This window comes from Aythya ferina (genome assembly GCF_964211825.1).
Source record: "Aythya ferina genome assembly, chromosome: 15".
In the NCBI taxonomy this organism is placed as follows: domain Eukaryota; kingdom Metazoa; phylum Chordata; class Aves; order Anseriformes; family Anatidae; genus Aythya; species Aythya ferina.
In genome coordinates, this window is record NC_140314.1 from 1,565,286 (window position 1) to 1,586,174 (window position 20,889).

The following is a 20,889-nucleotide window of genomic DNA, read 5'->3' on the forward strand; positions in this document are numbered from 1 at the left end:
AATGTCACTTTTAAGGCTAATTATGCAGGTATATTTATTATCCTATGCTCAGCCATGGCACTGGGGTACTTGCGTAATTTCACAGACGAGTGACACTTAAGACAGCACATTACTGTCAGCAGCCTCCATCTCATTTCATGCTAATTGCTCTCCAAAATTGTGTGATGCAGTTTTGACACAAAAACATTTTCAACAGTATCATTAATTCAGAGGGGGGGGGGTACATTTCCTGAAGTAATTACAGCCAACATCCTCAGTCATTCCTAATTATTCAATACAGCCCCACCCAAACACACTTTAATGTTGATTACCAAAAAGACATGTATTATCTGCTCTCTACTTTGAAGTGTGATAAATGGGTCTCTTGGGGAGAAAGTAAATGTTACCTGTTGTATCCAGCAACCCCAGATATTGAATTACTTAGTTTATCTGTTTTCCAAAATACTTATCTAACCTATTACTTTATTTATTCTACTGCAGATGTTCTTAAATGCTAATGGTTTTGGACTAAATAACATCACGACACATTTTAACGAACTTGCGGTGGTTTTTGTCCTAAAATAATTGTTTATGCCTCACAGAAATGAAGAGCCTCTTTTAACTCAAATGACAAGGAATTCAGTGAAAAGAAAGCAGATCTGAATGATGGAAGTGCTGCTTGTCCAGCCTTCCAGCTAGCAGCGTTGCGCAAGAGCAGGTCCTAAGAATTTGTGGTACATTTTAATGTGTGATTTAACGTGGCTTGTTACCATTTCCCTTGCTAGAAAATTGACTTTATTTCGGGATGTTTTAAGAGTTATCATGTTGGTCCACCAAGCAATTTGAGCCACCACCATTGACCAGCTTCTCTGAGGCATGGCGTGTCCCGGAACCATTCCTCAGCCGCCCTCTAGCCCCAGCCCTGCGAGTCACGGGAGGAGGCCAGGAGGCCGGGGCCATTTTGTCACTTTTAGGGCAGTGGCAGCCCTTGACTCAGGGGCCAGGACTGCAGGGATATTTGCTCATCGGGGTGACTCGGTGCCCGGCTGCTGACACAGGCGGTGATGTGGCAGAGCCAGCGCCTCACGCCACGGCCCTGGGCGTTTCTGGAGAGCTGTTCGGGCAGAACCAGCGGCTGAATCCCTGTGTTTGAGAGGGATCCGCGCTGATTTCTCACAAATTGAAAGCACAGCGACCCCAGATAGGTCTTTTTGTGGGAATACAGGATAAAGAAAAGTTGGAGAACACTGTGAGGGTGCCCCGCGCTGTATACAAACAGCACAAACTCTGCTTTCCCAGCCGCCTGCCACAGGGACGCGGCCGCTCCCCGCGCTCCTGGGGCTCCCCCTCCCGGCTGCGGCACCGCCACAACCCCCGGCCCCGGAGCCGTGCCGGGAGCTGCGTCGGTGCGCGCAGTTATCATTTCCTATAGTGTTTCAGCTCCTTTTTTTAACGTTTTTCTCTTGTTTTTGTGGTGTTTTTGCGCCACTGACGCCTGATGCGCCACCGGCCGTGTGGCAGGGCCCGGCTGAGGCCTCTCACGGCGCTGCCTCCGGCCGCGGGGAGCCGAGACCCCCGGTACCGCCGCGGAGCAGCGAGAGGCGGCTAGAGCGGACCTGTGAGGGCACGGCGAGCGCGCCGCTCTGCCTTCCCTCTCTATGGTCAGAGCTGGCGGAAGCGCGTGACGTCGAGGGGGCGTGGCCCCGCGCGCCTCCCAAGTGGGGTAATGGGAGGGTGGAGGAGAGGCGGGCGCTCCTCTCTCTATGGTCGTCCTCCGGGCAGAGCGTCGCGCGGCGTGGCGGCGCTCTAGGCCTCGTCTCGGTGGTGCAGGAGGCGGTTGCTAGGCGGAGCGGGGCCTAGGCCGCGGCGGGGTCGGCGCCGCCATGGCGGCCTCGGGGCCGGGCCCGGCTTCTTCGGCTTCGGCTTCGTGCTCGGGCTCGGGCTGCGGCGCGGAGGGGCCGTGCGTGCTGTGCTGCGGGGAGCTCGACGTGGTGGCGCTGGGCCGCTGCGACCACCCCATCTGCTACCGCTGCTCCGTGCGGATGCGGGCGCTGTGCGGCGTGCGGTACTGCGCCGTGTGCCGCGAGGAGCTGCGCCAGGTCCGCACCGCCGCCGGGCCCAGGGCACGGGGCTGAGGGCTCGGGGCCGGCCCCTGCCCCCAGCCGGGGTTATGGGGGCTCAAGGAGGGGGGCTCCGGGCTTGCCCCGCGCCCTGCCGGCCTGTGCGGTTCCCCTGCGGGTGCTGCCGGGCTGGGCCCTGCTGTGGGTGGGGTGCGCCGTGAGCTGTGCCCCCCCCTCGTGCCGCTTCTGCTTCCCCAGGGAGGGGTCGCGGCACGGGGACCCCCGGTAGGGGTCTGGGGAAGCGGCCCTGAGCTTTTGGGGGGTGCGGCGGGGGGGCTGGTGCCAGCAGGGATCGGGGGAGGAAACTTTGTTTGGGGACGTTGGCAGGAACAGATGCTCGGGTCTGGACTGATGTGAAGGAAGAAAAGGTTTTAGAAGAAGAGAAATGAAAGCTTTTAAAAGAAAAGAATTGTTACTAGCGTTGTGTCGCTTAGGAAATGGAGTAAAATAAGTCTACCAGGGGAGCTCTTCCTCTCCCCTGTGGCAAAAGGGGGCACCCCTCTTCCCCCCACTAATTCTGGTTACTTCGGCTGCTTCTTGTGTTGTTCAAATCGTTTGGTGGGGCTGAAGATCTTAGGCTGCACGCTCAAGATCCTCAGATTTCGTGGAGGCCAGACATGTTGATGTGTTTTTTTTTTTTTTAGCTGGCATGAGTAGCCTCTGTATGGAGAAAGATAAGAGATTTAAAAAGTGATTTTTGTCTCTGACAGCAGCTCTGGGGAGCTGCTGCTCTGCCTCTGCTGTATTAGGAAGAAGCCAACTGTGGTGTTGCTCTTGTGCCTTAACGCTGCTTGTCTTAGGGTCACAGATGGCCTGTTAACCATGAGATCTTCCCAGGTTTGTAATAATCGCTGTTATGCGGCCTGAACTTTGGTGCAGTAAGCCATCTTTTTCTCTCATTTGTTACCTGTTAAAAGCCATCCTTCTGTTAGAGTTGCCCGAGAGGTCCTTCTTAATGACTGGGCTCTTTTTCCCCTCATCTTTAAGCACAGCTGTAATGCTGCTCTGTGTGTGCACCTGTCTGCCCCAAGAAAAGAAAAAAGATTCTGGGGGGCATGAACCACATCAAGACTGTCCTTAAATGAACTGTTTGTATAAGTAGGATGTAAAGCAGGGTCTCTTCATTTGCGTGGTGTGTGTGGAATTAGAAGAGGCAAGGGCAGCTCCACCAGACCTCAGCTGGTGCTGCGCTGATCAGTGTAGGTTGGACTGGTAAGGGACACATCCAAAGGAAATGGAAACAGCTCCAAAGATGGCTGGCACCAGGGAACACATGGAGGGGAAAGCAGGATATACTCGTTATGGTAATGTGTGCTCTCAGTGGTGCCTAATTGCTGTGCTAGGAAGGATTACTTGACCTGGAAAGCAACCCTGACATGTACTTGGATCAGGCGTGGAGGATCAGTCGGTGTGTTTACTTCATGTTACGTTGAACTCCTGTGATAAAATCTGCTTTTCTTGACCCATTCCTCTATTCCAAAATGCGCTTCAGGCTGAGGTGAAATGTCTGTAGAACTTTACTGAAACTATTTTTTTAAATAGCTGAAGTTAGGCATTTATCCAACAAACTTAGACTTGTATTCTCTTTATTTTAAGCTTGGTATTCCAGAGAGGTGTGTGTGTGCCTGTGTATATATAAAAAGCACTTTGGTTAACTTAATAGTAGCCTGGCTGTAAGGAAAGCTTTAAACAAGAACACGCACACAGCTTGCTCCGAGGTATTTCAGCACAAGAGGGATAGAGGAGTGACTTAACACGACTGAACTGCACATGTAGTATCGAATGGAATGCTTTTATGAAGGCTGCAGGTATTTCCAGAGTTATTGTATTCACTGTGACGACTCAGGACGATTAGCATATTTGTGTCTTAGCCTTCCTGAGCTGCTGCAGGTAATTCCAGCCGGTAATTCCATCAATATTGCTGCCCCACCAGCACTTCCCAAAGTGGGGGTGTGCTGTTGCACACCGAGGGCACGAGACTTCTCAGGAAGGACACAGCACTGCGGGTGGCTGTGCTGTGCTGCCCAGGGTGCAGGGCGGTCACTGGGAGCAGCCCGGTTCCCTTAGAAGGGGGACAAATACTTTGGGAAGGGAGGCAGCATTCCATTTCTCACCTTCCTGGTGAGAAAGGAAAGAAGCAGCTGAAGTTTCCCAGTCGGACTCTGAGTACCATCACTTCTCACTTGCAGGCTCTAAGTCTGGGTGATCTCCTGCCAGGAGGCAGCTGAGTGCGGGGCTCTGGACAGACACTCGCTGCAGAACGGGTTGAATTGCTGGCAGATGTTTACTCTCAGCATGGTTGTGGTAGCAAAGCATCATAAAAGAGTTTCCTAATCCAGTTCAAAATCCAAAGACCAGGCTAGTCCCACCCTCCTCCGCCTGGTGCTCCTGCTGGAGGCTGATAAGCAGCTGTCACGCTGCTTTGCTGACAGTCGTGGGGACAGCAGCTGGTGGTGACAAGCAGCTGGGCCTGGCACAGCTCGGGGCGTGTTGTCCAAGCCTTAGGCTACAATGAGATCCCTGACAAAGTTTGTGCTGAGGAGCTGCTCTGTAATCCCGAATGCCGTGCAGCCCACGTGTTCTCTGTCTGATTCCTGCGTTGTGTTGCCCGTAGGTTGTCTTCGGACGGAAGCTCACGTCCTTCTCAACGATAGCACTTAGCCAGCTGCAGCACGAGAAGAAGTATGACATTTATTTTATGGATGCAGAGGTTTATGCGCTGTACAGGTAAGCACCGGAATTCCTTTCTGTAACGTGTCCCTAAAACACATATTCTTATCTGCCTTACGTGGCCGGAAACGCGTGCGTTAACAGCAGTGTGGTTTTGGTTTATGGAAATGGTGGCTGCCGTGCTGCCTGTGTTAGTCACCCCGCAGTGCGGGAGCCTTTGGTGGGATGAGGAGCTGGAGCGGCACGGTTGGCATGAGCTCTCAGTGCCATGGTCGTCAAAGAGAGCAGCTCCTCAAGCCCTGGGGGGCTGGATTTACAGAAGCATAGTACAGGAGTGTTGCTCTGTCAAGAAAAGTTGCTTTTTGCTTCTTTACCAACAGCAAACTTGCTGGAAGGCTTTTAATTCCTTGTATGGCCTGTAAATTAGTAAAGGCAAAATTACTATGGAAATGTTATTTATTCCTGCGTTGCGTAAGGACTACTCAAAATCATTTGTATGCTACATCAGATGAAAAGAAGAGCATCTTCTTCCTGCAAAGGTGTTAGTTGTAAATGGGAGAGAAAAAGGGTGAAGTAAAAAACAAAACAAAACAAAAAACAAACAAACAAAAAAACAGGGTAAAAATGTGGCATCAGCATCGTGTTCTAAAAATACTTTTCATAGCATGTTTATTAGGAAGCTTTAAGTTTAGTTAAGACCACTTAAAAGGAAAGACGAGCAAAAACAGGTGAAACCACGTAGGCAGTGGTACCTTTTTCTTGGAGAGTCGCATGTTTTATCTAATCTAACCTGACTGGGGCTAAAAATGTAGCCTTGCTGGTAAGTTTATAATTTTGTGTGACTTCCAATTTATGGAATTGGGCAATGGGCTTTAGCAAGCAGAAGCAGTTGGAAACATTCTGATTAATTATACGCCAGCTCTGGGAATTGCTTTTGATGATCTGATTGCTGGAGAGCTGCTGAGATTGCTGTTTGGGGGCAGAAATCAAGTGTGCGTGAGTGGTGTCTCCTGCTGAGGCCAGTGCTCTGCCTTCAGCTCTGGTTGGGAAGCATTGGAGTTACTTCTTTTCTTCCTTTTCTATTACAGTTTTTTTTTTATGCCCCCCATCATATACTTTGGTTTCTGCAGTAGAAAGCGTAATTAAACTGGGTGTGAACCTTGCATGCATCAGCTGAACCTTCAGTAAGCTGGGGGTTGTTGCACGGACATGTTCTAGTACACTAGCAGTGCACCACTGGCACGTGGATTTCTTAGACAGCAACTGTTCAGCTCCTTTCCTACAGTAATTTGGTTCTGTCCTGTTCCTGACAGATGACAAAGTATTCTTGGAGTAAGCAGGACGCTAACCTCATTGCAAGTTGCTGGGGGAGCTATAAAAATGCAGAATTCTGCTACTGACAGAACATTTGGTTTTGATAAAGGTAGCGGGTTGCTGAGAGGGATAATATTTAGTAAATCTTTCTTTGTCCCTTAGGAAGTTGCTGCAGCATGAGTGCTTCTTGTGTCCGGATCTGAAGCCGTTCAACACGTTTGCAGATCTGGAACAGCACATGAGAAAGCAGCATGAACTCTTCTGTTGCAAGCTCTGTGTTAAACACTTAAAGGTGAGCTAGTTCTGTGTCCTGACGTGGGAAGGAGGGCTGAGTCCTTACATGACCTGCAACAATACCTGGGGAGGTGGGAAGAAGGGGGTGGCTGAACAGCACCAATTTGCTTTTTAAATTTCTTCTGTCTGCCTGCAGCTAGGTCAGTTGCTTCATTTCAACTCTGTGTTCTTTCATAAACTGATTAATGAAAGAGGCCTGAAGGTTCTGAATGGATTATGTTTTAAATTAAACCCAACCACGTTAATAACCTTCTGAGGTTAGCTCCTCCCCCGCAGTGTGTAAAAAACAAACCCTAACTGCCTGATAGGAAGTTAAGCCTGAGCTGTAGGCACTACAGCTGTAACTAGAGATTTGATATCTATTAAGGCTTGTGATGACTTTACAAACTGTAACTGAGAAAGTGTTGGTGCCAGTTCAGAAGGCAGAATGTATCAGGGCCGGATGGATTTCTCTCTGACACCAGAGACATCATAGCATTTACAGTTGACTCATGTACAGGATGAGAGTCCATCTTGCTGGTTTAATGAACTATAATTATATTTCATTATCTTGTTTATTTGTTCAGAGCAAATTTCCTGTATCTTGTTGTTTTGATTGGAAAATGAAATTTAACTGTTGTCTGCAATTGAGGTCCACCATGTTTGATGTACACACGAACAAAATGACCGAGGCTGTTTTAAAATGTGTTTTACAACCTGGTAAAGATAAAGCAGTTACTGGAAAGCTGAGTTGTCTGCCTGTTCTGGGTCTTAAAGCTACACATCTTATTATCACCATCACTGTCCTTTTTGCTTAACCCACCCAAATTTCCCATAGAACAGCTGTTGTTATGCCAGTCAGGCAAAGCTTTTTTCAGTCTGAAAGTCAGAATTCCACCTTTTCCACCTTTCCCTGGAGCTGGTGTATTTTCCTGTGTCTGAATAGCATGTCAGACAAAATCAGCAGCTGCTGTTAAATGAGTGCTGGGACTGCTAACCTCTGTGCCTAATAGTCGTCAGCATTGTGTGCTGCTGTAGGAGGGAATTTAATTCATGAGCAGTTTTTGTTAGAACTCGGTACACATGGTTTTGTACGTGTGTTTGTTTTCTCTGAAACCAATAGAGTGTCAGCTTAGAGAAATGCATTTATATGGTGGTGTCACAGCTGGTTTATGCCAGTTGAACTGTAGGTTATTGCCAAAAGGGGCAAGATCCAGAAGTGGTCACGGCTGGGATGAATGAATACCAATGCATCTTTTTTGCAGGGTTAGCTTTCACTGAACTAATTTGATTCTCTTTTCTGTGGTTGTGCAATCAATAGCCCTAATTCAAGGGAGGTGAGTTGGAGAGGCCAACACAACCTCTTTTGGTTGCAGTGTCCTCTGAACTCTGGTTAAGAGGTGTTTCCGCCGTCAGCCTAAGTAGCCATCACTAAAGCTTGTTTATCATCATCTCCCAAAGACGTCACAAACTATAGTAGAATTTGTTGGCTTTTAATTTCAGAATACTGCAAGCACATTTTTATTTCAGAGGAAGACTCCATATGGGCTGCAAAGAAGTTCTTAAACTCATAGAAGCTTCGGTCAATCAACCCTAGCTAAGCCAAGTGAGCCTTTTCCTGGAATAAGTCGTGCCTCCTTGTTGAGGAGGCAAGAAATAAAGGATATTCTGTTCTCAAGGGTGTATTGATCTTTTTGGCATCTTCAGAACCCTTTCTACTAAAATAGCTTTTGTTAAAAGGGACAGAAGACAGCAGAATTTGTACACTGAACTGTATCATCTGTATGTAGCTATGTTGGGGTAGTTGCTGTCTGAGGAGCATTAAACAGGCCACTTCTCTTCCACTTTTTTGTTTGAGTTAGTGTGCAAAATACTGTACTTTCATAAAAAAGTAGGCTTTTTTTTTTTCCAATAGAGGTTTAAAAGTTTGTTACGTTATGTTAATGCACACACTTGTGAAAGGAAAAGTGAATTAGATCTGTTTCCAGTGTTTGAGGTGAGTGAAATACAAATGAGATGTAATTTCATTCAGTCTCTTGAATTTTGGTTCCTATTCACTGAAACTTTTAGGTGTCTGTCAAATTGCATCTTTCTAAGTCAAATTTTTGACTCCTGCAAGTGGAGCCTAGCTCATTCAATTTTTTTGTGTATTTCTTCAGATTTTTACGTACGAACGGAAATGGTATACTCGTAAGGACCTTGCTCGCCATCGAATCCATGGAGATCCAGATGACACCTCTCATCGTGGGCATCCCCTGTGTAAATTCTGTGACGAGCGTTATTTGGATAATGATGAGTTACTGAAACATCTAAGACGAGATCATTATTTTTGTCACTTCTGTGACTCTGATGGTGCTCAGGAATACTACAGGTTTGTGAAAGTTTAATTTCTCTTTCTGTAGCTTAAATTTTTAGAGAAATTGTTTTGATCTGCTCTGAGTTTTTGTAAGAGGAGTGCTTGAAGACAGAGGGCAAGAATGTGTGAGCAGATTGGCTGTAGGGTCTCTTGTTCCTTAAACCAATAGCTGCAGAAACTTTGTTTATTTGTGCTTTAAAGTCATCCTCATCAATGTTAATGTTGGGTGTTAAGTTACATTTTGGAGTGTGACAGGCAGATGTCTGCAGCAGTGTAGTGTGTTAACTCCAATACTCCAACATTTAAGTGCAAAGCAGATAAAGTCAATTTTCTTTTATGAAACACGTGCCTTGCATACAGATTGGTGTGACAAGTATCATCCAGTAGTTTCAGGTTAATGTCTGTGATTGTGCATTAAGGTGTATGTGTAGACTGCACAGAAATGTTGGAAAACTTGCCTGGAGATAAAGACAAGCCTAGGCAGATGGTTCTTCTTTGAAAGATGGAGTGAAGAATAAACATATACCATTAGTAAAATGTGTTGGGAAAGTTGCAGCTCAGCCTCTTCTCTCTTTCCAGCGATTATGAATACCTTCGTGAACACTTCCGCGAAAAGCACTTCCTTTGCGAAGAGGGGCGGTGCAGTACAGAACAGTTTACCCACGCTTTCCGCACAGAAATAGATTATAAAGCGCACAAAACAGCCTGCCACAGCAAGAACAGGGCCGAGGCCAGGCAGAACCGGCAGATAGACCTCCAGTTTACCTATGCTCCTAGGCACCAGAGGAGGACGGAAGGTAAGCGTGGCAGGGTCCTGAGCAACCTCATGTAATTTCAGAGTCTGCTCTGCTGTGAGCAAGGAGATGGAGCAGATGACCACCAGAGGTCTTTCCCTTCCTAAATTACTCTGATTTTTTTCCTCCATGTGCGGATTCAGTGATGATAAATAATTTTAGTGAAACTAAATTTCTCCAACGAGTAATTACACAAATTTCATATTAACTGTAATATAAGCAATAGTGATGAATGAGGAGCATGAGACCAGAGAAACATATCCACTTTGGTGTGCTGAGATTGAGATGCATACTTTTATTTTATTAAGAGAAATCTGCATAAAAATGAGACTACTCAAAACTCAAGCTGCAGGTTTAAATATGTGGAATCTATATATTGCAAAATATATTTCAGTCATAGAATCATTTAGGTTGGAAAAGACTCTTCAGATCAAGTCCAACCATTAACGCAGCAGTCCTGGAGGCTACATACTACTTAATCATCAGAAGGAAATCAAGACAGGTTTATTTGTACTAGTGTATTTTTTGCTCCTTTTCAGGCATAGTGTGATGCCCAGATTAGAGAAATAACTTTAAGAATGACCAACCCTCCCTCCTATTCAGGTGTTATCGGTGGAGAGGACTATGAGGAAGTGGACAGGTACAACAGGCAAGGAAGGTCAGGCAGATTGGGTGGCCGAGGAAGTCAGCAAAACAGAAGAGGCAGCTGGAGGTATAAGAGGTGAGTGGCAAAACATTTTGTGGATTTTATTGCTGCTTGATGGTGTTTCTTACTTAGTTATTAAGAGGCTTTTGGTAGACCAGCAGGAAGGAAGTGGGTACAAAATTTGGAAACTTTCATAGTGAATCCTTAGTTGAGAGCAAAACTAATTTTCAGTCTAAGCCTGCATGCTGACCAGGTGTTTGATGAAAGTGTAGCTGTTTTGTGTGAAGTTTAAGCGTTCTGGACTTGCCAAAGAAAATGAACACTGTAATCTTCAATGTGTGGGTTAACTAATATCAGAGTCCTAAATTAATTTCAGCAACTGTTTTTGTGCCAACTTTTAAAATAGGCTTTTCTGAAGTGATGAGTCTTTGCAGGTTTAATGGACTTTTTGGTCTGGGTAATCATGAAGTTCATGTTCTAAGGACCATGCTTTTCATTGAACAAACAGATCTCTGTGTGGCCAGACTGAATGCTTTGGAAAAAGAAGAGGGTTAAGTATTGAAATGAAAGTTTGCATTTATATGTCTATTCATTCACACAAGACCTGAGTGCTTTATACATACTGCACATCTATTTTTCTTCTTTTTCTCCCTGGAAAGTCAGCTGGTTCATTACTGGTAATTTCACCAGGGGAAAAAGTCCATCTCTAAACACTTTATGTGTTGGTGTCGCATGTGGATTGTGCATGTGTTGAGAGTTCATGACAAGCCATGTTTCAAAGAATTACTTTGGCCTACAAATAAGACGTTCATACATCTGAAAATGTGAGAGAGGTGTCCCCATGCATCTTTGGTACTGTCTCTCCCAGTTCACTCCAGTTGGTTTCTCCTGTCCTGGGTTGTTATCACCATGTAGAACTTGCAAATCCAGGGGTTAAATGTTGCCCATCTTGCCAGCTGGTGTCAGGGTGTATCCGAGCAGTGGGTTTGTTTCAGCCTTCTCAGCAGGTGGCAGCACAAGGCCAGGGACTGTCAACAGACCTGACACCAGAGAGGTGAGAGCTGGAGTGAGACAAATGTGCTCAGTAATCCTTGCTGTTTGACCAAGAAAATCTGCCCTGTCCTGTAGGGAAGAAGAAGACAGAGACATTGCAGCGGCAGTCAGGGCATCTGTAGCAGCAAAACGTCAGGAGGAAAAAAAACGGGTAGAAGACAAAGAGGACAGCAGCAGTAGAGGTAAAAAGGAGGACCTGAGGGATTCAGAAGGATCCAGCTCCAAACGTGTGCCAAAGTCTTCAAATGAAACTCCAGGTTAGTGCTGAACATGTTCTGCAGCTGCAGGGAGGCATGATGGTTTGGGAGACTGGGCTGGCAAAAGTGTGAATTGCCATGCACTGTTCTCAAAAGCTGGGGGATACGGGGACAGCTGTGCAGAATCTTAATCTAACAACTGTTTGCATTGAAATGTGACTGAGCGGGCTGGGGTTCTTGCAGCAGGTTATACTTAAAATGGAGCAGGGTATAAATACCAAACACAATCAACATACAACGGTATATATGGTGCTCTATCCACAACTATCATCTCAGGCTGATGTTTCCTACTCTAGTGTGCAAAAACTGATTTATTGAGGTGCTTAAGCTCAGTGTTCCCTTTTTTGGGAAAAAGTTGCTCCTAGTAAAAGTCTGTAACTGGTCAAATCAAACTTTTAATTGTTATGAATTAGGTTTAGGGGCAAATAAAGACGGTGCTGTTGTCTTGATATTACTGTTGCTTTAGATCCCTTTTTCACTGCCTTATTGCTCCTACAACAGGATTCCCCCTTAGTTTATATGCTTTCATAATGAGCTGAGTGCTGCTGAGAGCTCTGGTTGGTTAATGGGTACAGCTCAGCTGGGGATGGGAGGCAAGGTTATCTCCTCCTGCTGCTAGCCCAGCTTTTGCTGCGTGTGTCAAAGCTGTTACCAATCTGTCCTTGAACTGCTGCAGTCCACAGCACTGCATTTTAAGGCAAATACAAGTTGGAAGTGATTTATGTTTCAGTGTAAAATAACTGCCCGGGAGCTGATTGCTGAGCAGTCTGGGCACCTGTGCAGCAGAGGTGTGAGGAAAGCTCAGAGGAGCAGCTTTCCAAATGAAGCATCAGCATACTCAGAATCCTAACCCTGTGCGGGCAGTTGAGTGCTAGCCTCAGGGAGAAGTGTGGAGCAGGCAGCTGGGGGCACTGACATCTTAGTCTCTACAGGATATCCTCACAGGCATCTTACCAGCCAATGTTTTGCTCATAATAAGTATCATGAATTGTCCGCATGCTAAAGCCAGTACCTGGTGACATAATGGGGAATGTGGTTAATTGAAGGAAATAGTGATGCATGGGCCTAAAATTTCCTTTTTGGAATGTCAGTTAATGACCTCATCAGCTGCTGAAAATGAAACTTGTTAATACTGCTGTCATGTTCAGTGATAGCTTCCCTCTGAAATGAATGGATTTCAGTTGAAATATTTCTTTGCTCTTTTTGTCAAAACTCCAAAAGAAGCAGCTGCTAATGGTGCTTTAAGCCAAGATGACTTTCCAGCAATTGGTTCAGCAGTGGGACCTCTACAAGGGTAAGTTTGTTCAAGGCTGCAGTGTTGAGAGCTGATGTAGAAACTTACACGGGTTCTGTTTCTGTAGAAAATGATTTTACAGATCACTTAGGCTTCAAGTGCTTCCCTTCCCCAGTTCCTCTTCTGCTTCAGACTGTTTCTGTCATGAACAGCAGAGGCTGTTGCTTCAGTTCATGGCTTGATTTTTTTTTTTTTTTTTTTTTTTGTTAGTGCTGCAATTGCAGGGAAGTTCTCAGTATTAATTCCAGACACTTCTTTAATTCAGTAGCTTATCTTGAGGGAGCCATATGCTATGGGTTTTAAAATTCATCCTCTCCTTAAATGCGTGGTAATTCAAATAGAATCTCTGCAGGATGTGGCAGCTAGAATGCACCTCTGAATGTTGTGTGAATGGCCTGCTGGTCAGGGTAAGGTGTACTAAGACAGTACTGATAACACAGCAAGGCTGGCGTGACTGCTTTGAGGAGGCTCGTTCCAGGCATGGTTTGTAAGCCTGAGGGTAGTTACATTCTGTTAAATTATGCCTGCTGTACCACCCTAAGTGATAAGTTTGAGGAAGACTGCAGTCAGGTATGGAGCTTGTTCTGCCTGGTGGAGTCCTGCTGCCTCTGCCCTGCTGGTGTAACTATGTGTGCTTGTCCTTTCTCACAGCTCTGCCCAGCTAGCAGCGGTTAAGCTTAAAGAAGAAGATTTCCCAAGCTTGTCATCCTCTGCAGCACCTACGATCTCTTCTGGGATGTCTTTGACATACACAGCAACTGCAAAGAAAACAGCTTTTCAAGAGGAGGATTTTCCAGCTCTCGTGTCAAAAATGAGGCCTAACAGTAAAACAATAACTAATATCACGTCTGCGTGGAACAATGGTTCCAGTAAAAACGTGGTCAAAGCCATTGGCAGCCCGTGTGTAAATCAGATAGCCAAGAAAACATCCTCCTTGAATAGCACTAAAGGAAGTAAGAAGAGCAATAAACTCTGTCAGTCAGATGATGAAGACAGTGGTAGTGGCTTGACAACGCAGGAGATCAGAAACACACCAACAATGTTTGACGTCTCATCCTTGCTGGCAGCTTCTACCTCACAAACTTTTACAAAAGTGAGCAAGAAAAAGAGGATGGGGGTTGAGAAGCAGAGACCATCATCCCCACACCAGTTTCAGGAGACAGCGTTTCCCAAATCATCTGTTGAAAAGCTGCCAGAAGCAGAGCAGACACCAAACGCATCCTCTGCTCTTCACGCCCCTGACAGATCCACAACTGTCATGAATGGTCATTCGGAAAAATCGTTAGCAATCTGTAGTACACCCAAAGAGCCCCCTGGCCTTAAAAAGCCCACAGTGACTAACCAATGCCCTTTACCTCAGGAAGACTTCCCAGCACTTGGGAGCTCAGGATCAGCTCGAATGCCACCACCACCAGGTAAGCACTACAGGGCACAGTCAGCTTTGCTTGGCTGTAGCTTGGAGAAACATGGCTGAAATTAAAAGGCAGCCTGGGAAACACAGACAGTCCTGAATGTCCTCTGTAAAACAAGTCTGATGCAGGTGTCTGTATTTTGGAGGGGCCTCACAGATGAGCAGCCAGTCTTTACATGTCACTGTCTTTCTAATGAGCACAAAAGTGTGTCTGGAAGCTCCCATGGACAAAGGAGGTCCCTCTTTAGCTGTGATCTGTACCTGCTGATACTTGTCAGTTGGCTTCCTTAGTCAATTGTTCTGCATTCGCAGAGATGCAATGCCCTTACTTTTAGTGGTGCCATAATCCTGTAAAACTGGAGCAGCGTAGCAACAAATGTGACCTGCAGTGGTTTTAATGAAAGTGGCACCGCATTAGGAGATGACTTGCATAGCTGCTTTGTTCTGTGCTGCTCTGTGGATAATTGTAGGTGAAGTACACTAGAACATGCGATGCCTAGTTCTGTTGTGGCTTCTGGAGTGATTTCCATTTGTTTTAATAACGTGTTTTACCATCAGGAGTTTGAGTGGGGTTGGGTTTGTGGTTTTTTTTGATCAGTGCCTTGTGAAAAATTAACTCAATAGTTTAGTACTCTGTAGAGTAACATCAGCCACTCTGAAGTGCTTCTTGACCTGACTGTAGGGGCAATGGATCTCCACCTCTTTAATTTCTTTAGATTTATTCTGATATAGTGGCCTGTACTGTTGACTTGTAACTTCCTGGTGCTTCTGAGAGTACATCAGACCATTGGTGTTAATTACAGATGGTGGTATGTTGGTGCCACAGATATGTGCTCTAATTGCCTGCCCATTTCTGCTTTCGTTTAGGCTTTAACACTGTGGTGCTATTAAAGAGTCCTCCTCCGCCTCCAGGACTGTCCGTGCCTGTTAGTAAACCCCCTCCAGGTTTTGCTGTTATTCCAGCCACCAATATCTCTGAACCTGTCACTACATCTTTGAAAGAGTAAGTAAAAGTCCTTTGAGTTAGAGTTACTTCACACGTTGTGTCTCAGGTATGTCATAGAGCCTTCAGATGAAGCATGAAATATTCTGAGGGGGTTATTGTAAGCAGGTGCTGCACCAGAGACCAGCCACGTAACGATTCTGCTGTGGAGTCCCACAGCCAGTCAGGAGACTCCTGTGAGAACAGGGACAAGCATTGCTTGGATGCAAGTCTGAGGAAATGAAAACGTGTGGATTGGTAGCACAGCCTTCTATTTTCTAGATTTGTTTGGACACAGTTCTACAACAGCTACAACATATTTCTTTAATCTTTCAGTTGATTGTCTGACTCCTAGAAGCAAGGTGCTGCAGATTGCTTTTCTTGACAACCCCTAAATGCCTGCCTTCATTGCTCGGATCTTTCTAGTAGCTGGTCTCTGGCTGAGCCCTTCTGGGCTACAGAGCTGAGATTATAAAAAACTGGGAAGGGAAAAATTTTTGGAAGTTTAATACAGATGTCTATATTAATCCATTCTGCTTTATTCATGGCGTGGTCTGTTGTCATGCCTTTTCAGTGAACCTTGCTTACAAAATCACTAGTTAAGGCTACGTTAAATTAGAATTTCATGTGTTCTGTCTAGGTAAAGTGAAATCTGATGCAGTAATCCCACAGGATTACTCCCGCTGCATTACTGCAGGAGGGAATGCATCCTATAGAAAAGAATAGCCAGATAATGTATATCTTTTTTTATAACATGAAGCAGTATCAAATTCCTTCTTTCTTTTATTTTTCCCTCCTCCAAATGCAGGCCAAAATCTTGTCATGGGTCATACTTGATACCCGAGAACTTTCAGCAAAGGAACATTCAGCTAATACAATCCATTAAAGAATTTCTCCAAAGCGATGAGTCCAAGTTCAATAAGTTTAAAACTCATTCTGGGCAATTCAGACAGGTGAGTGGGCAAGAACCTTCCTGTTCCTGAAGTCTTCCTCTCTGTTCAGTTCATACTGTGCGTCTTTCACTATTTGGTATTGGTGAGTGGACTGTACAGGTTTTCTTTTCCTCTGCTCCACTGTAGCTCTTTTGTAGTGCTAAGGTAGCAAAAAAAAGCAGTGAGGATGATGTGGCCTGGGAAAAAGTGAGTTCATTTTTAGGTGAATAGGACTTTTTTTCCTTTTTAAATTTCTAACCATTCCAATTTTCTTTTCACCGAAGGGGCTGATTTCTGCAGCACAGTATTACAAAAGTTGCCGAGAACTGCTTGGGGATAATTTCAAGAAAATTTTTAATGAGTTGTTGGTGTTGTTGCCGGACACAGTTAAGCAACAAGAACTGCTTTCTGCTCACAATGATTTCAGAATCAAAGAAAAGCAAAGTTCAAACAAATCCAAAAAGAACAAAAAGCACGTTTGGCAAACGGACTCCAACTCTGATCTTGACTGCTGCATCTGCCCAACATGTAAGCAAGTACTAACTCAGCAGGACATTGTCACCCATAAAGCTTTGCATATTGAGGATGAGGAGTTCCCTTCTTTACAAGCAATCAGTAGAATCATAAGTTAGCTTTCCTGAAGACCAATAAAAGAGTTTGTCTATGAATATGCACTTTTTGGAATGAGGTTTGACAGTGTAGTGTGGCTGAGAGCCACTGCCAGCTGAGTACTCATATGCAGGTAACTGTTAGAGAGCCCTCTCAGTGCTGTTCATAAATAATGTGCAAAGGGATCACTGGACTGCACCGTAGCTAATTAACATCCAAAGTTTGAGCTTCCAAAATGCCTGAGTAGAATTAGGGCAAAATCGCAGGGTGGGCAGGTGGGGGCCACCTTTCTCCTGTAACGCAATAGCTGAGAAAATGCTTTCTGATCTGACGACTGACAGGGGACACAATAGTGGAATATGCATCTGGTTTGGGTTTTTTCTTTCTTTTGTGGGGGGTGGGGGGAGATTTAGAATCACTGAAATGAATGGAAGCAGCAGTGGCTTCCCGTATACTCTGATTTGTGTGCTATTTCTGTGACCATGGAAATCAAAGTAGTCAGGGGTGCAAAGATGCTGAAAAGGAAAAGATCCTACTAAAAGGAAAAGATCCTACTCACCAGTGAATGAGACCGTTTCAGTTGGGTGTCTATAAATATTGGGCTGCAGCAAAGAATATTCCTGTTTGAAAACTGAGTTAATTCTACTACTTGAAGAATTGGACTGATCAGTGTGATGAGTTGAACCTGAGGTTTGAAGTTGCCTCTGACCTTTTATGTAACATGTTCTTTAAAGAAACTTATTTTGTAGCACTGCATGTAGAATCATAATGTTAAAGCTTTACTTCCTGTAAAGCACACTTCACAGTAATTTTATTTAATGACTGCCATGTTTCTAATTTCTTGGATGTATTAATGGTGGTAGTTCCAAGCAACAGCGTGTTGGGACATTAAATGCTGCTGATCACTGACCATGTTTATCTGCAGTGCCTTTAAGTGCATTTATCTGTTTACAGTGGTCTACACTAACAAGGATAATTTGTTCAGACTGTATGGAGTGTTTACATCCTGTACCTCCCTTGGTGATATCGGTCTGCAGTAGCTTTGCTTCTGTTGCTTGCCATCTATAAATTCCACCTCTAGGAAATGGGAGTTGAATCTTTGCATCGTTTGAAGCGACTCCTCCAGCAGCAGCTCTGATGCGATGGAGTGACGAGACCTCCCTGCAGAGCACTTTCACGGCTATAATAAGTGTCTGATTCTTGCCCATCCTTGCAGACCAGGTTTAGTTATTTTAACACGTTGAAGTTAATTTATGTAATTTTTAAGTGATAAAATACTGCTTTTATATAAGCATTTATATGAACACGAGCTCAGACTATTACTAAAGAGCTAGTCCTGGCTACAGAAATTTTTTCTTGCCTTATACTTATTTTTTTGCTTGCTGTCAGGCTGCAAAGTGCTTTTGGTTTCTTTTCCAAATAATTAAGGCTGTTTTGAATACCTAAGCGTGTTGTATTCAGCACAGGGGCCAGACTGCATGCCCTGAAGTGGGGAGGGGAGGATTTGGCTGCATGGCTGTTTATAAAATGCATGAATATATTGCAAGTAGTAATGCTTCCATGTTCCTGCTTCGAGTCGGGTTCCTCTCGAGCAGAGCCGGGCCTGATGCCCGTGACACTACCACGACCCACGACAGACCTGACTGTGCTGGCACTTGGGTGCTTCACTTTCGATGCCACCTGCCCGTGCCACATCCAGTCAGCAATGGATCTACAACGTCAACTTTTTTTTTTCCCCCTGTATGTTCCTTTGGTTTGTAAAATTCAGAGGAAACGAAATGCATATACTCTCCAGGAGTTTTTATGTCTTCCCTTTATTTTCAGTTAATTTCTTCTGTATTAGCAGATCCGTAGTTCCCGCCTGGCAGGTTGAGAACTCGAAGTGCTGCTGTAAGTTTCCTCGAGGCGATTGATCTCTGATCTATCTCTGAACTGATGCAGTTCCCTTGTTCCCTGTGCTCACCTGGTTAAATAAAGTGTTACCAAATTTTTTCAGGCCGCTTCTTTTCATTTTAAATTCTTTATTGAAAATAAGTTGCAGTTGGTACACAGACACTGAAAATACATAATCACACATTATTCTCTCAAAAGATATTTTTTTATATATTTATATATATACAAAAGTTGTAAACATTTTTAACTTATTTTCATACACAGTCCACTTTATACTACAATGCACGTAAGATTAGTGACAACTGCAACTCTTTGAAGCGGTCTGCTTATACGGAGGTATCTGCAAAAAACTGAAATCTGCAAACCACATTTGGTATCAGTTTGTTATTAAAACTTGTAAAGAATCTGAGGTTTAAATGCATATTGCAACAAAATACAGGCAGCTGAACTTGGGTTTCAAGTCGATACAGTGAAGGTCTTTTCTGAGCCTCACTGGTGGCGGGGAGGGTCTTCTGACACACAGCTTCAAAATGCAATCTAGGAAAGTACTATGAATAAAACAGAGTGGAGCTACATCCATCTGCTGCGCTTCAGGAAAACAAGGCGGAAAGGAAGTCTGCAAATATATACAGTAGCTTTTATAGAGAGAAATACTGATTCCACATAAGTAATGATGTGATTTTACTAATGAATAGACAATGACTGCAGTTGGTTTAATTCTGTTTAAATGATCTCATAGCTGCAGCAGGCAGAACAAAGAAAGAGCCAGCCATATGTGCTTGGAGGGGACAGTGCTGGCTGGGGAGAGAGATGGGTACTGATACCCCAGTAAAGAATGGCTGGGTGATGGAAAAAATGCAGTAACTGTTCCTGTTGTAGTATGAACTAATTCCCAGTGCTGTTGTGTAGCTACCTGCAATTTGCCTGACAGGAAACTCATCTTACAAAGTGCCTTGGCAAAACAGCAAGTAAAATCCAACTGCTCACAGACGTGACTTAAACTGTATGAGATTTAGAAGCATGCGGTTGGGGGGAGATGTTTTTGCTAAGTATCAGTTAAGCAAAGCTTCCATCTTCCTAGGAATAGCTTAAAATGTTGGGAACAATTTCCAATTAACATCTTTCTTTCAAATACTCTTGATGTGCTTAAACTATAAGTTCATAAAAACAAAAAACCCCTCACGATGTGTTTAACTTCAGCAATGAGAAATATCTGTGTTGTCACAACAGAACCTCCTGGAGCAAGATGACCTTGTAGAATAAATCTCCAGGAAAGCTACAGGATTGTTCAGATTCTCTTCTTTACACCCAAATTCAATGCTAACACTATGTAGAAGCTTTTGGCACGCTAGCCCGAGAGCAGCACAGTCCTGCCCTCTGCAAGCTTGAGTTAGCTGCTGGGCTTCTGGAGATCTCTAGAACAGAGAATATATTAAACAGCTTGCAGGAACAGCATGAGGGTAGCAGCTGGCATGGCACGACTTCACAGCAAAATTCAGGCATGCTTTTAAGATTTGGTGTGGATAGATACGAGGAAAGCAGCTACTGTCTACCACAGTGAATCCACAGGGAGAAAAAGCAGGTGAAAGAAGTGTGAAGACTGATGTTAAGAATACTCAAACCTCGAGGAAGATACTACAGGCGTTACGCCGAGGGATCTAGCAATTCTCTAACCATGAGCCCATAAGGTTATATTTAGTTACGGTCCGTATCTGCACACACTGGTCTGCCTGACAAGTCACTGACACTATAACGGTACCACTAACACAGCGAACGGCTAGCGGGGACACTGCGGGGTCTCACAGAGAGCTTGGAAACAGGATTTGGTACCACTGGTAATGCACCAACATTGTCCAGGGTAAGGGCCGGTGCCTCACGCTTCCTTTAATTAAGCATGTTTTAATTCAGCAGGGCCGTGTGGGCTCCCCTGCTGTCACTGGGGGACAGGGAGTTACACAGGAGTTCATCAACAGTCTTGCCAACAAAACAGGACATGGTTTTGCTTTCAAGGTGGGTGAATGCTGTTTCCAAGGCATGTGTGTCTTAGGTGTTGCAGTGCCACATTAATTACATTTTTTCCCATCCTGTCTGGCTGACGCAGCCTGAGGGGCGACTGTTCGGGAGTGAACTCATCACTGTTGCCTGGAAAAAATACATCAATCGTGGGATGCCTGCCCAGCTTTCTGCCCGCCCCTGTGCCACGGAAGCAGGGCAGCGCCCACCCTGCGGCCGCAGGAGAGCTGCTGGCTCCTCTCTGCAGCAGAAGGCTCCTTCCCAGCGGCACCACGCGGGAGGCAAGTGAAGGT

The 20,889-nt window shown here is 45.0% G+C and overlaps 1 protein-coding gene across 3 annotated transcripts; it reads left to right on the plus strand.

The window, feature by feature from the left end:
- Positions 1 to 1,820: 1,820 nt before the first annotated feature.
- On the plus strand, positions 1,821 to 18,681 carry ZNF598 (zinc finger protein 598, E3 ubiquitin ligase). Of its 3 annotated transcripts, none has more exons than XM_084537365.1 (13): positions 1,821 to 2,078; positions 4,714 to 4,826; positions 6,246 to 6,375; positions 8,516 to 8,727; positions 9,292 to 9,509; positions 10,110 to 10,227; positions 10,661 to 10,702; positions 11,281 to 11,462; positions 12,684 to 12,756; positions 13,408 to 14,171; positions 15,035 to 15,170; positions 15,958 to 16,102; positions 16,366 to 18,681. In XM_084537365.1, the coding sequence occupies exons 1-13, from the start codon at positions 1,863 to 1,865 to the stop codon at positions 16,711 to 16,713; spliced, it is 2,697 nt and encodes an 898-aa protein (XP_084393491.1). In that variant the 5' UTR covers positions 1,821 to 1,862; the 3' UTR covers positions 16,714 to 18,681. The 3 variants fall into 3 exon arrangements, with proteins under 3 accessions (XP_084393491.1, XP_084393492.1, XP_084393493.1); XM_084537366.1 differs by having other exon boundaries at positions 12,687 to 12,756; XM_084537367.1 differs by lacking the exon at positions 10,661 to 10,702 and having other exon boundaries at positions 1,823 to 2,078.
- Positions 18,682 to 20,889: the final 2,208 nt, after the last annotated feature.